The sequence below is a fragment of the Aquarana catesbeiana genome, linkage group LG04 (genome assembly GCF_042186555.1).
Source record: "Aquarana catesbeiana isolate 2022-GZ linkage group LG04, ASM4218655v1, whole genome shotgun sequence".
NCBI lineage: Eukaryota > Metazoa > Chordata > Amphibia > Anura > Ranidae > Aquarana > Aquarana catesbeiana.
This window is the reverse complement of record NC_133327.1, coordinates 454,721,160-454,737,252: the sequence shown is the minus strand read 5'-3', so window position 1 is coordinate 454,737,252 and position 16,093 is coordinate 454,721,160. Positions and strand designations below refer to the sequence as shown.

General features: G+C 39.6%; 1 protein-coding gene across 2 annotated transcripts in view; it reads left to right on the top strand.

The window, feature by feature from the left end:
• PDE10A (phosphodiesterase 10A) overlaps nt 1–16,093 on the top strand; it is a 516,915-nt gene that overhangs the window by 303,317 nt on the left and 197,505 nt on the right. For both annotated transcript variants that reach the window (XM_073627496.1, XM_073627495.1), the window contains exons 11-12: nt 4,979–5,121; nt 9,463–9,555. In XM_073627496.1, the coding sequence (XP_073483597.1) occupies nt 4,979–5,121; nt 9,463–9,555 (236 nt within the window). The remainder of the gene's footprint in view (nt 1–4,978; nt 5,122–9,462; nt 9,556–16,093) is intronic.

The window sequence follows — 16,093 nt, the reverse complement described above, 5'->3', positions numbered from 1 at the left end:
ACCCCAAGCTATTTGCTGAGAGGCATGTCGAGTCCATGGAATATTTTATATTGCGACACAAGTTGCGGGAAAGAGACAAATTTTTTTTTTTTTTTTTTTTTTTTTTGCACAAAGTTGTCACTAAATGATATATTGCTCAAACATGCCATGGGAATATGTGAAATTACACCCCAAAATACATTCTGCTGCTTCTCCTGAGTACGGGGATACCACATGTGTGAGACTTTTTGGGAGCCTAGCCGTGTACGGGACCCCGAAAACCAAGCACCGCCTTCAGGCTTTCTAAGGGGCGTGAATTTTTGATTTCACTCTTCACTGCCTATCACAGTTTCGGAGGCCATGGAATGCCCAGGTGGCACAAAACCCCCCCAAATGACCCCATTTTGGAAAGTAGACACCCCAAGCTATTTGCTGAGAGGTATAGTGAGTATTTTGCAGACCTCACTTTTTGTCACAAAGTTTTGAAATTTGAAAAAAGAAAAAAAAAAAAAGTTTTTTCTTGTCTTTCTTCATTTTCAAAAACAAATGAGAGCTGCAAAATACTCACCATGCCTCTCAGCAAATAGCTTGGGGTGTCTACTTTCCAAAATGGGGTCATTTGGGGGGGGTTTGTGCCACCTGGGCATTCCATGGCCTCCGAAACGGTGTTAGGCAGTGAAGAGTAAAATCAAAAATTCACGCCCTTAAAAACGCTGAAGGCGGTGATTGGTTTTCGGGGCCCCGTACGCGGCTAGGCTCCCAAAAAGTCCCACACATGTGGTATCCCCATACTCAGGAGAAGCAGCTAAATGTATTTTGGGGTGCAATTCCACATAGGCCCATGGCCTGTGTGAGCAATATATCATTTAGTGACAACTTTGTGCAAAAAAAAAAAAAAAGTGTCACTTTCCCGCAACTTGTGTCAAAATATAAAATATTCCATGGACTCAATATGCCTCTCAGCAAATAGCTTGGGGTGTCTACTTTCCAAAATGGGGTCATTTGGGGGGGGGTTGTGCCACCTGGGCATTCCATGGCCTCCGAAACTGTGATAGGCAGTGAAGAGTGAAATCAAAAAGTTACACCCTTAGAAATCCTGAAGGCGGTGATTGGTTTTCGGGGTCCCATACGCGGCTAGGCTCCCAAAAAGTCCCACACATGTGGTATCCCCGTACTCAGGAGAAGTAGCTGAATATATTTTGGGGTGCAATTCCACATAGGCCCATGGCCTGTGTGAGCAATATATCATTTAGTGACAACTTTTTGTAAATATTTTTTTTTTTTTTTTTTTTTGTCATTATTCAATCACTTGGGACAAAAAAAATAAATATTCAATGGGTTCAACATGCCTATCAGCAATTTCCTTGGGGTGTCTACTTTCCAAAATGGGGTCATTTGGGGGGGTTTTGTACTGCCCTGCCATTTTAGCACCTCAAGAAATGACATAGGCAGTCATAAACTAAAAGCTGTGTAAATTCCAGAAAATGTACCCTAGTTTGTAGACGCTATAACTTTTGCGCAAACCAATAAATATACGCTTATTGACATTTTTTTTACCAAAGACATGTGGCCGAATACATTTTGGCCTAAATGTATGACTAAAATTGAGTTTATTGGATTTTTTTTATAACAAAAAGTAGAAAATATCATTTTTTTTCAAAATTTTCGGTCTTTTTCCGTGTATAGCGCAAAAAATAAAAACTGCAGAAGTGATCAAATACCATCAAAAGAAAGCTCTATTTGTGGGAAGAAAAGGACGCAAATTTCGTTTGGGTACAGCATTGCATAACCGCGCAATTAGCAGTTAAAGCGACGCAGTGCCAAATTGGAAAAAGACCTCTGGTCCTTAGGCAGCATAATGGTCCGGGGCTCAAGTGGTTAATACAGTTTTTTACATATCAATAGAGAGCAGTGGGCAAAAATAATTGGGACAAGAATGAAAAATGCTGGGCTCTGAAGGATAGTCTGTTATATTTGTTAACATTCAATTTGCAACAGTCATGAGGTGAAAATTGTGTGTGATTGATGAAGAAAAACTAAAACTATGTCCCTTTTTCATACACAGGCAGACCTCAGCCAGGACGAGGCTCTGGAATGTGGCACACAGGAGGAGGCTGTGGAATGTGGCAGCCAGGAGGAGGCGGGGGTTAGTGGCAGCCAGGAGGAGGCGGGGTTAAGTGGCAGCCAGGAGAAGCCTGGGACCAGTAGGAGCCTGACAGAATCGCAGGTCCCTCCCCTCTGCCTTCCAACCAAAAGACCCAGGAAGGGGAGTCACGTGCAGGATTCAGCACTCAGGCTGATTCAGGAGGCTTCTGCATCCCTCAGAGCCTTACCCACTCCTGAAGAGGCCTTTGCCTGCATGGCTGCCACCAAACTGAAGGGCATGCAGGAGGGTTAACGCCTCATGTGTGAGAAACTTCTTTATAAAGTCCTAACTAAGGGGGTGAGTGGCGAAATCACACCCAATACCGACGTGATTGAGTTGGACGATCCTCCTCCTTCTCCTGCCACAACTACACCACCACAGCCACAGCGTGGAAGGAAGCGTGGAAGGAAGACCAGAGAGTGATGGCCCTGGGTTCAGTCTGGTGTGACAAAAGATGCAGGCTCTTGTATGACCACAGCCTGGGGACACAGATGTCATCTGCTGCTTTCAGGACCTCTGGGACTTCTGGACCAGACTGCACTCCCTTAGATATGGACTCCTCAGGCCACCAATTTTGCTGGAAAATAATTGATGTGTGCCCTGGGGGCCAAAGGCTTCGCCAATTTCTGCTGTTTCTCCAGCGTTGCCTCCCTCTTTGGTTCTAAGCCCTTAATAAAGGAATTTTGGGTTCAATTATACTCACCTATGTGTGTTTTCCTTCAAAAAGGACAGTTTGTTTGTGAGGAGGCAGGTACATTTCAAAACTACAATGTGAAATTAACAAGGGACACCAATGCCAAGCAACCTCCTTCAGATTAAATAATACAAGATAATAATGGTGTTGTGGTAACTTGACACACAAAACACACACAAAAATATTATGGAGTAAAACCCAAAAAAACCAAAAAAAATACATCAGCCTGGAAAAAATACAAACACAAAAAAAAAAATAATCAGCCTTGAAAAAAACAAAAAACAAAAATAAAACAACAAAAAAGAAATTTGGTCAGATGTGACAAATCAAAATATATTGAGGGAATCCCGATAAATAATAAAGAAAGTTTGAGAGAAGTCTGTGTGAATATGAGCAACAAAACTACTTCATTCTTCTCACATTATAAAGAAGAAGAGAGTGCGCTGTATTAAACAATTTAAAACATTGCAGTGTGACGAAAGTGCTGTATCCATTCCGAATGATAATTTTACCAGACCGAACTGTTCCGTCTCGGAATTTCTTCTGAGCATGCGTGGCACGGAAGTCCACACACGGTCGGAATTGACGCGATCGGATTTTGTTGTCGGAAAATTTTATAGCCTGCTATCAAACTTTGTGTGTCGGAAAATCCGATGGAAAATGTCCGATGGAGCCCACACACGGTCGGAATTTCCGTCAACACGCTCCAATCGCACATTTTCCGTCGGAAAATCCGACCGTGTGTACGGGGCATTAGTGTTATGTTGCTAGACAACATTTTGCTTAGAAAAGGTTTTCTAGCAAAACTTGGTGTTCTAGTAAAAAAAAAATCCAAGAGACCCAAGGTAGCAAAAGGCGTGCAGTGTTTTACAGTTTGTTTTCTTAAGAAAGCATTTACAGCCAGAAAAGAAAAAGCCTGTCCCCTTCCAGCATTCTGTGTGGAAGCAGTGGTCTCTTTGCAGAAGGGGACCATGCCAACGGCTGAGTCAGAGACAGAGCTGTTCGTCTCATTCAGCAAGGACCAGAGAGTTTGCTGATTGCAGAGACTTTGCACAATGTTTGTTTGGAGCCCCTGTGAATTATTTAGCATCTTTAAACTGAAAATGTAATTGTGCTTAAAGAAGCTGCGGAGATCCACTACTGAGATAGAGTATGTGGTTAATGAGACGGCATCACCCAGGCATTCTACAAAGCTGGGCTTTATATAAAAGTGACATGAGTAACGGCAGAAAAATGTTCCATAGCTTGATGAGACTGAACTTTAGCGCAAACCACTGATTTAAGGAAGCCAGTGCTGCTAGTTACCTTGAGAAAAACATTCTTATGGTGAAGCTAAGTGGTGGTAGCATCATGTTGTATGATTCTTTTCTTGGAAACTAATCAGGATTGAGGGCATTATGGATGGAGCCGAATACTGTACAGAATGTTTTTAAAAGCAAAATATGTATCCACCTGCAAGTAACCTGAGGATGGGGCAGACAGTGATCCTAAACCAGAGCCAAATCAACATTGAAGTTGATAGATAAAATGGAGAACTGAGATTCTAGAGAGCCCCAAAGCTCAGACTTCAACTGTGAATTGTGAATCTAAAATAAAAGAATTGGAAATTGTTGTCGCTATCAGTAGTCCCCATCAAAACTGACAGAACTTGTGCAATCTAGCAAAGAAGCAGCATTGCAGGATGCAGATATGCTAAACAGGTACTGTCATATTCCAAAAGGCTTGCCGCTGTACTGTAACCAAAGATGGTTTTAGCAAATATTGCCCTCAGGTATATACTAAAGCAACCGACTTTTTTGCTAATGTTTGTGTTACAACAAAAAATATTAAGTAATTCATATAACATTCTAACTGCATTGAATGTATATATTATACTTTCAATCTGTAACGGCACAAAATGTGGAAAATTCCAAAGGGTGTGAATACATATGAAAAACACTATTCCAGGTCTGTCTTTTCTACTTTATTTGCCATTGAACAATGCAAAATGTGACCTTTTTGTTACCAACTCGTCTTCAGAATTAGGACTTGTTCTAGGCTTCATTTAAAGGAAATAGAGCACAGACCTCTGAAGTTGCCAAAATCACTATTGAGTCCTTTTGGTTAAGAAAACAAAAACATTTTGAACCATGCTGATTTTTTTTTCTTTCTTGTTCCAGATATATGCAAAGAACCTAGTGAATGCAGATCGCTGTGCACTTTTTCAGGTTGACCACAAAAACAAAGAATTATATTCTGACCTTTTTGATATCGGTGAAGAAGATGAAGGAAAACCAGTTTTCAAAAAGACCAAAGAAATAAGGTGAAATCATGACTGACAATCTTTTCAACTCCAAAGCACAAGTGGGGCCATACTCTACTGTAATCTTCTGTGATCTCCTGTTTTCTAAGAGTTGAGACTGTTTTTCTTGGTAATCGTTTGGATATTTAAAGTCCCTTTGCACTGATGCTTTAATTTTTGATTACTCTCTTAATTTTTAATATTTCTGCATTAACATGTCATGAGAGGTGATTTAATTTTTCATTCAAGTCTTGAAACAAGATAAGAGCTTAAAAAAACAAACGATCCAAAAGCATCCTACGATACTTGTGCATTTATTTATTGATGCAAATAATCCAAAGTTACATATGTGAGGCAAACAAATGTGAATATCTAGGATTATAAAGTGGTTCATAAGGCTTCATGTTTTTTACCGTAATGCATTCTATGCATTTTGGTAAAAAACCTTCCAGTATCGGCTCATCAGTAAGTGTCATCAGATACTTAGAGTTTGTTACCCCAACACTTCATATTCCTGATATGTGCCTGCTGTACCACATACTGTACTTGTATAAAAAACTATCCTGTTCTCTTTGTATTGCTTCCTTTGCGTGAAGTCCCTTATGTTCCTACTAGTCCCCTTGCTTTCCTATTAAAAACTGACCACACTAAGCAGAACAACACACCATGGTCAGTTCTCTAGCTGTGCTTGGAACTCTGTGTACTTTCCTCCAATTATCAGACTTGTCCTGGCATGCCCCTGCTGTACAGCCATTTACTAGGAAGCTTAGTGTGCTTCTGCTTCTCCTCCCCCCAGCTCTTATGCAGCTGATAAAAAAAAAGATATACAGCTAATAAAAAAAATGCACATTTAAAAAAGGGAACAAAAGTATTTATATTTTTTTATATCTATACAAAATCATTTTGGCTTTCATTTCTATTTTAAACTGAATAGGTTGTTTTGGTGATCATTTAATAATCACTTTAACTTGTTCCTCTTTCAATGCAGCACTGTGCTCGAGAGCAGCATCACTGCTTTTGCTCTCTCTCTCCTCACAAAAAAATTGTGCACTCTCGTGGAATAGCGACTACCTACGGTACTTAAAAATCTCCCTAGGCAAAGCTTTAAATGCCTTGTCAGTTACCTGTTAAAAGTTACAGAGGAGGTCTAGCGCTAGAATTATTGCTCTCGCTCTAACGTTCGCAGAGATACCTTACATGTGTGATACAAACACTGTTTATGTATGCGTGCACAACTTGCGTATGCGTTTGCTTCTGCGCATGAGCACGGAGGGATGGGGGCGCTTTAAATTTTTTTTTCTTATTTATTTTACTTTTTATTTTTACACTCTCCCTAAAGTTTTTTTTTTTCTCTTTTTTTAGCACTTTTATTACTATTACAAGGAATGTAAACATCCCTTGTAATAGAAATAAGGATGACATGTCCTCTTTATGGAGAGGACTTGGATTCAAAAGACCCCAAATCTCTGCCCTACCTTTAAAAGATATATATATATATATATATATATATATATATATATATATATATATATATATATATATATAATATGAAATGTTGAGGGTGGAGTGCACACGACCCAGATGTAGCAGTGCAAGCAATCAGACCCTTCCACTGGTCATATATAGATAAAACGATCAGCTGGGATTGCTGCACTTAAAATTTATTTAGAAAAATTCTAAATCAAATTCCATTCAGTGTCAAATACATGACGGTTTCTGGCTATGCAGGTAGCGCCCTTCTTCAGAGCAAGACACATACAATGATAATGGTTTTTAGAAACATATTTATATACTCATATCTCATGTGGGATCAATTAATCAATTAATCATTTTGTACCAATGGGAAAAATCGACCAATGCAAAGGAACATGTAGGTATACAAGAAATCATGGATCCCCAGGTGCTATCACTTTTCCTATCACATTCTATATGCACTGAGAAAAAAACAAAACACATAATAAGCATATCAAAGAAATAAATATAAATCAAAATCAGAATTTAATCAGTTCAGCCAAAAAGTATTTAAACGGTGTATCCATTGAACCTCCCATTTTCTAAGGGTTAATTCCCTATTTCCTCCACGTCTGTTCCTGGGTATACCACCTATCACCACAAATCTTAGTTGAGAAACGGTGTGTCCTTTTTCTAAAAAAAAATGTCGTGCTAGAGGTAATTTGTCTAATTTGTCTCTGATGGAATACTTATGTCTAGCTTTTCTATCTTTAACCTTTTGAGTGGTTTCACCTACATACAATAATGTATATGATTGGCAAGTGTAATAATTCTTAGGCTGGATTCACACCTATGCAGTTTTAGTGCTTTTTGCATTTTGCAGATTTGCACTACAGTCCAACTAACATTGTTTCCTATAGAACACGTTCTGTAGTGCAAATCTGCAAAATGCAAAAAGCACTAAAAATGCATAGGTGTGAATCCAGCCTTGATATCAATGTTGTACCCTCTATGTGGATGGGAAAAAAATTTCAGTTTGATCATACTGTTGCATTGAATGCAGCATAAACAGGCAAATGAGCCAAAGTTGCGTGGTCCTAGAAAGGTTGTAGGAGGTAAGGGAGGATGATAGAGATTTAACCAATCTGTCATGTATCGTTTGACCTCGACGGTACAAAGGCAATGGAGGACTCTGGAATTCCTGCACTAAAGGATAACTGTAATGCAGGATAGATCAGTGTTTCCTAAGTATGTTATAAACCCTAGTGGAGTATGGATGGAATTGTGAGATGAAGGAAATTGTACCGGTCTTTGACGGGACAGATCGCCTCGTTTCTTTTTGATAATTTTTTTGGGATAACCTCGCTTTTGTAATTTCCCTTCCATCTCATCCAATCTGACAGTCAATAAATATGTGTCACTAACAATCTGGGACACACGGACCAATTGGCTGCGAGGAATGGATTTAAAAACACAAACTCCATCCATACTCCACTAGGGTTTATAACATACTTAGGAAACTTAGGGTGTATAAATATGTTTGTAAAAAACATTATCATTGTATGTGTCTTGCTCTGAAGAAGGGTGCTACCTGTATAGGCCGAAACCATCATGCATTTGACACTGAATGGAATTTGATTTAGAATTTTTCTAAAAAAATGTTAAATGCAGCAATCCCATCTGATCGTTTTTTCTATACATATTTATATATGTGTGTATATATGTGTGTGTGTATATATATATATATATATATATATATATATATATATATATATATATATATATATATATATATATATATATAAAATATTGTTTTGAAATTGTGCTTTGAAAAAAATATATATTTTCTTCCACCCTAGACCGGAAGTCACTCCAGTCCTCCAAGGCCATAGAGGAGATCAAAGATAATCTACTCTTTGATCGCCTCTGGGACCAGCCAACGGCACTGTCAGATTTTTTCTCGGGTGAGTCGGTGCAATCGGTAAACCTGATAAACACTGGCAAGCGGCGGGAGGGGGACGTCCCCACCCACCTCCTCTGAAAGGGTTCCAGAGGCTCATGAACCTCTTGGAACACTTTCATGAGAGGAAGCCAGCCGCCGGCTGAAAAAAAAAATACCAGGGTTATGGCTGATAAGCTTAAACCATATCTTCGGTAAACCACTTTAAAGCCGTAACGTATATATAAATATTACTGTTTTAAAAAAAAAAAAGCATACACACTCGCCTCCATGCTGCAGCATCTGTGTGATGCTGCAGCTTTCCCACTGGCTTTAAAAAAACGAGAACTGAGCAATCACGTGATCACTCAGTTCTCTGTCTGCAAGCTGTCAGGCAGTGGGGTGGATCCCAACAATATTGTTTGTATTTTTCCAGAGCTTGGTGTGGCTCTGCCTTGTCAGCTGATAGCAGGCACTAGCCTGCTATAAGCTGGCTCTGGGTCAAAAGTGGACAAAAGTAATTGTACTCCTGTGACCCACAAGAGAAATATGGCTAAAAACTTTAACCATACTTCTCTCAATCTAATGGAAATAGCATGCTAGCACCTGTAATGTTAATTTTATGCCTGGAATCCCACAAATCCCTGAATTGACGTGGTTCTATAAGGAGTAATGGGCTAAAATACCTTCAGACTGAAGTGCTGGACTGATTAACTGTTACTAAGGAATTTTAATTGTAGGGTTAGAGTGGGATTCATGTACTTGAAAGCAAAGGTTCACATAATTATGCTTTTGCCCCTAAAAATGGTCAGTGAACCAGCGTTATGTTTTTACTTCCTTTGTTTAATTGGGTTCTCATCTAGTTTTAGGTCTCATTTAAAGAGTGGTCCTTATTATTTTTTTTTTTTTTTTTTTTACTGTGGACAGAATGTACCTAGTTTCGGCCAATATTGTGTTCTTGTTTCATGCAGATTCTCTATTGAGAAAGGTATAGCTGGTCAAGTTGCAAGAACAGGTGAAGTTCTTAATATACCTGATGCCTATGCAGATCCACGCTTTAACAGGTAATGTCAAATTTTTCTTGACAAATTATACTTTCTCCTTCATTGTAGCCAATAACTGAGGGTTAATTCAGCCTACCTTTGGGACAGAAAGTTATACCATTGCTTCTTTTTGTTTGTCTGCCCCAGGTCTGCATGCCATTTGGGCACAGCACATTTTTGGCTTCAGGGGTTTTATTCCAACCTGTTTAGTCCCCAAGAAAGACTCACCCCATTCTGGATCTGAAAACTCTTAACAAATTCCTCCAGGTTCAAGCTGGTCCCTGTGGGCATTGTTTTGGTCTTGGGTTTGAAGGTAGCCTTCCTTGACGCAGTGCCATACTCCCAGTGTCATTCCTGACCATTGCAACTTAAAGGATAAGTTCACCTTTGCAAAAAATAAACATAAAAATAAAATAAATGCACAACTTTTTGCAGGTAAAAAAAATGTGCATTTATTATTTTTTTTTAACTATGAGCCTGCAAAGCATTGCACCCACAATCAGCAGATCGTGGGTGCAATGCAGGGCTCTTGCAGACCATATGTGTAAGCTGTCTGCTCCTACCTCATATGAGCAAACAGTTACACACTGACAGGAAGACACCGTGAACTACCTAGAGTGCATAACAGCGCCATGGTAGTTCATTGAGAACTGCAAGTCAACAGCCGCAAAGGCTGTCGGTACTTGTAGTTTTTACATTCACAGAACTCTGTGAATGAATGCAACGACCAGGTGGTCGGGGCCCCACACAGCTTTTTTAAAAGTGTGACAGCGAGCAAAGGGAGAACAAAGCAAGGCGGGGGGGATCGGGGCTGCTACATCTGTAACATGTTCCACCCTGAATATGGGTGTAACATGTTATGAAAGGTGAACATATCCTTTAACATTTTGGATACATGGGACAAGCAGACTTAAGCCTTGTACACATGATCAGATTTTCGGCAGGGAATTGTGTGATGACAGACTGTTAGTGCGCTCCTTCAGACAATTGTTCAACTTTCGGCCAACAAATGTTGATTAGCAGGCTAGTAAATTTTCGGTGGACAACAATCACACATTCTCGCAATCATTGCTCACCAAACATGACATTAGCAGAAGGTACCCAAAGGGTTGCACTACATTCGTGTTTGTTGGCTGACAATTGTCTGTCGTTAGTATGCAAGACAAAATGCAGGCACACGCCCTTCGGACAAAAGTCTGACGCTTTGTCTGTCGAAAATATGATCGTGTGTATGAGGCTTAAGTCTCTCGATTATTTCATTCACCTGACTGGTAAAACCAGGCTTACCTTATCATGGTGGTTTTCAGTCTGAGGCTGCAATGGGGGGGGGTCCCCTTTCTCCCAAAAATTTGGAATGTGTTCATGATGGACTATAGCTTTTTGGGCTTGGACAGAGTCCTGGAGAACCTCTCGGTACAGGGGACTTGGTCATCAGCGAAACCTCAATTCTCAATCAGCATTCTGGAACTTGAGCGTTTAGTGAGACAACACCATGGCAATGGATTACATTGACCATCAAGGGGGCACAAGAAGGAGCTTAAAAATAAGTGGATCTCATTCTAGTTTGGGCATAGATCCACTTTCTGGCCTTGTCCACAGTTCACATTCTATGGATGGAAAATTGGCAGGCATACTTTCTCAGTCATCAGCATATAGTTCCAGGGGATTGGTTGCTTACCCAGAGGTTAGACCTCTGCTGCAGGTGGGGGACACCAGTCATAGATATCCTGTCATGCATTTTCCACAAGCTGAATGGGTTTGTGGCCAGGTCCAGTGTCTTGGGTCTTTGCAGTGGATGCCCTGATGACTCCCATAGAATCAGTTGAACTTGATCCTGAGAAGCTGGTGAGGGAGGATCTTTAGGGGAGGGGGAAGCATAGAGCAAGAGAGAGAGACTTCTGATGATTCTCAAAACACTGAACTGGCCCAGGAGGATGTGGTATTCTGGAACCTCCTCAAAGACTTGGCGGACTTTCCATGGGCCCTACCAGATCCACCAGGTCTCCTTTAATGGGTGCTTGTCCACCATCTTACTTGGTTGTTAGCTTTATTGGCTGGGATGTTGAAGCCCAAGTTCTAAGGCATATAGATCTTTTAAACTCCTTTATCCCTACACCCCTAAAATCTAGGTAATTAGCTTTTGGCAAGCCTACTTTTCCTGTTGCAATGTTATAAAAATTGACCCCAGGAAGTACTCCATGGGAAGATTATTGGCTTACATCTCATTCATTTATGAGAGTCTTTGTGCAGGGTGTTGCTCACCTTTTTTTCACCAATACATTCAGAAGGGACTCCATGGGACCATACCTTATTTTTTATCATCTTTGCCAATGGTTTTTGTAGAGAATTTTTGGTAGAAAAAGTAAAATTCAAAAGGTGTATTGACTACAAATAAGGTACATTAGTTGTGCATCATTATTAAAAAAAATTCTTAACGTAAAAAAACCTTATATTGTCAATATGAATTATGCGATGCACCAAACTCATGAAGGTCCGGACTGGTACACAACGAAAATATACGCTCTCCTGCCCAGTCATATTTAATCACTCCCCCAAACAGCTTGTTGTAGGGGGGAGGAGATAGGGGTGATGCTGTGGTGTACTGACAAATAATCAGCCCCTCTACTAGGACCCTACGAATGGGGGACTAGTGGGGACGAACAGCACCCCTGTCATCCTCCTCCCGCAGCATATCCCCAGTGAACAGAAATGGGCACTTGGCGTACCATATAATACTTCACATGACCATGTGGCCTTAGAGAGCAAGAAAAAGGGGAAAAAAGGAAGGAGCGTAGGAAAAAGAAGAAAAGGGGAAAGTAGGAGAACAAAACAAAGACAGGTGTGCACTCTAGCCTGTCATGACAACAGTAATGTAAAACCTCCTATGCGGCATCTGAGAGATATTTAATCCATGGGTCCCAGATTGTATAAAAAAAATGCAATTTTATAATTTAAGACCGAAAGGCATTCATTTACCATGATCCAGGACTGTTTAGACTTCACTAGACTGAACTGGATCGTAGGAGATGTCAATGATTTGGCGATGGCAATTCTAGCCGCCAGAAAGATGAATGTTACAAGCTGTCCTTTGTATCCCGAAGTCCCCTCCACCGGGTGCCCCAGAAGTGCCTGTATCATGACTTTACAAGGTTCACCTGGTTTTATCAGTTTTTTTTTAAATCCACTCTTCAAGGTGTCCTTGCTTCCCAAGTTGATTTTCACCTTCCATCTTAACCAAGACAGTGGGCTTCCCTTCTTATGTCCTACTCTGTAACATTTAAAAGAGATTCTCTCCACTGTCTGGATGTGGTAGACACTGTGCAACTTTACGTCTCAGCTATGAAGAGAATCGAACGGTATAATCACAGCAATTGCCACACTCACAAGACCCTCTCAGTACTGAGGAGATAGCTTCTTGGTGAACACAAAAAGAGATGATGCAGAGGTTATGTCCAAAGCTATCTGTTTTATTCTGGGCAGGTATACAATTTATATATGGTCATCACTAACCAATCATAATATGGAAGATGGGAGTGGTTAATACAGGGGTGTACATTTCATATCGTTACATATCATTAATGGTCAGATGATTAACCTTTCACAAAATGGCTGACATAGATCACTAGAGTAACTTATGCCATCTGATTTCATTACTCGTAGTCATGAGTCCTGATTCCCTGTTTCATGTCTCATTACACAGGAAAGGTGGCCCAGACATATTGAGCCACAATTCTTTATTTAGACGGTACAGAATAAAACTGCTTGTGCCAGCTATATTTTCTTATATGTGTGCTTTATAGAAAACCTGTTACCAAGCTGAAAAACAGAAATAGTTGACTTAACATGAGTCTAATGTAAGTTAAGATATATGAATTTATATGACTTTATGGCCGCAGAAAATGGAGTCACTTCTGTTCGGTCATATTACTTCAAGCTACAGCTTCTTTTAGACAATTGAATTGACACTTTGGGGCTGATTTACTAAAACTGCTGCATAGTAACCAATCCACTTCCTGGTTTTCTTGTCAAAGCTTTTTTGAACAAGCTAAAGTTCGATTGGTTACTTTGCACAGTTGCACCAGATTCTGTGTGTACCAGTTTTAGTAAATCTCCCCCTTTGACTTTCCTGATCGTCCCCATAAGGGGGCATTATGCCCCGCCTTCCTCTGTTAAACAGGTGGATTAGACAAATCATTATCTGAGCCTACAGTCTGAAGGATAAAGTTCCTCCATTTCCAGTTAGGGCATATCTTACAGTTGGGCATGCCATATTTGCCAGGCTGCCACCTGAACTTCTGTTCACCAGTTTGTTTAACGTGGGGGACGTTCAAGCCACTTTTAATGCCCATTTTGAGTGTAAAGTGCTTCAGGCTGCTCTCTGAGTTTTTGAGTCCTCTTTACCATTTGTTCTCATGGACCTGTTAGTGTTTTTATTTCTTTTTTGTACACCTCGGCATTGCTTTGGGATATTTCAATTGTGTGTGTGTGTGTATGTGTATATATATATATATATATATATATATATGTGTGTGTATGTATGTATGTGTGTATATATATATATATATATATATATATATATATATATATATATATATATATATATATATATATATACATGGAACGATGCTTGATGCCAAAAAGTGTCCTTTTACTGAAAAATTAATCCATTAATTATTTCAAAATACAAGCAAGCCACTGTACAGTTCCGAGCACAACTCGCTCTTCGTCAGGCTCTTCAGGCTGTGTGTGAAAGGCCAAACCACACTGTGTTCCTTTATCCACACCCAGTCTGATACACACCTGTGTCACATAATTAATTATCCTATACAAAACACCCAAAACCTTTCCAAATTTAACCCTATTAAATAAACCTACTACCCTAAAACCATCCTAAATTCCCCAATAGGGGATAATCTACAAGAGAGGTTCATCATATTACATCTCAAATATCCTCATCATATCACTTATGAACCAATAATATTATCTCATTTAATTAGCTCGGTGTTTTGTAAATATTTCTCATGAATATACATATGTTGCTATTTCTATACATGTCTCAAGTTTCTTCATGGATTCCAGTTGATATTCTGCTATCTAGTATTTCCAACGGGAGCCTTTTGTGATCAATCTAGAGAAAATATAACATATTCAAAAATAGTCATACCTCTAATCAATCTTAAACTATAAATTTTTAAACAAACAGAAACAAATCATAGTCCCTGTTCATACCATCAGGGTACAGGGACTGTAATTTGTTGATCCACCAAACTTCACGTCTTTTTAGTTTCAAAATCCTATCACCCCCTCTTTTGTCATGGGGAATCTCTTCTAAAACCATAAAGCGTAGATCTGTGTCTTTGTGGCCCATTTCTGAGAAGTGACGCGATACAGGTAAACTTGATTGAGGATGTCTAATTGTACTACGGTGTTGTGCGATACGGTCTTTAATTTTTTGGGTGGTTTCCCCCACGTAAAGGAGATTACAGGGGCATGTGAGAATGTAAATTACATATGATGACTGACAGGTGTAAAAACCGTTAATGATTATTTTCTTATTAGTCCTAGGATGAGAAAAATTATTCCCTTTGATAACTAAATTGCATTGAATGCAATTGAGACAGGGGTAACAGCCTTTTCTTTTACTGCCAAGAAAGGTCATCTTTTTCTCATCCTGCCTCTCTGGTTTAAATTCGGATCGCACTAAGAGGTCGCGCAAGGTTTTATTGCGCCGGTATGCCTTCATCGGAGTTAACTGAAACTCCTCTATATGAGGATAGGATCGTTTCAATATCGTCCAATGTTTTCTTAATACATTAAAGATCCTCTCGCTATAACTGTTAAACTGGAAGACAAATGGAATTCGAGGTTTGTCAACTGAGTATCTTTTCCTATTGGGAATCTCAATAGGATTCAAAATCTTATTTAATTCGTGTCGGATTATGTTTTCTGGATAGCCCCGCTCCTTAAATTTGCAGCACATTTCATCTAATCTTTCATTTTTAACTGTAGTATCACTCACTATTCGCGTCACTCTGAGAAGTTGGCTTCTGATAATAGAACTAAAGACATGAGGGGGATGATAGCTGTCATATCTCAATAGCTGATTCCTATCTGTAGGTTTCGTGTATATGTCAGTTTCAATCCGTCCCTGTTTTATATATGCCCGTATATCTAGAAAGGGGACCGAATCTCCACCAATATGAATCTTGAACTGGATCTCTGGTGAAATACTATTGATCATCTCATCAAACTTTTTGAGTGATTCAATGTTGCCCCGCCATATGACAAAAATGTCATCTATATAACGCCACCAGGTGGCGCAATGTTCCCGAAACAGATCATTCACAAAAATATGTTTTTGCTCAAAATCATGCATAAATGAACAGGCATATGGCGGGGCAACATTAGAACCCATGGCTACCCCCGTCAATTGCACATAGTACCGGTCCTTGAAGAGAAAATAGTTATTATACAAAATCAATCTAAACAATTTCTCAAAAAAAATGATCTGAGCTTCTGAGTACTCCTGACATTTCCTAATTAGGCTTAGCGCTGCCTC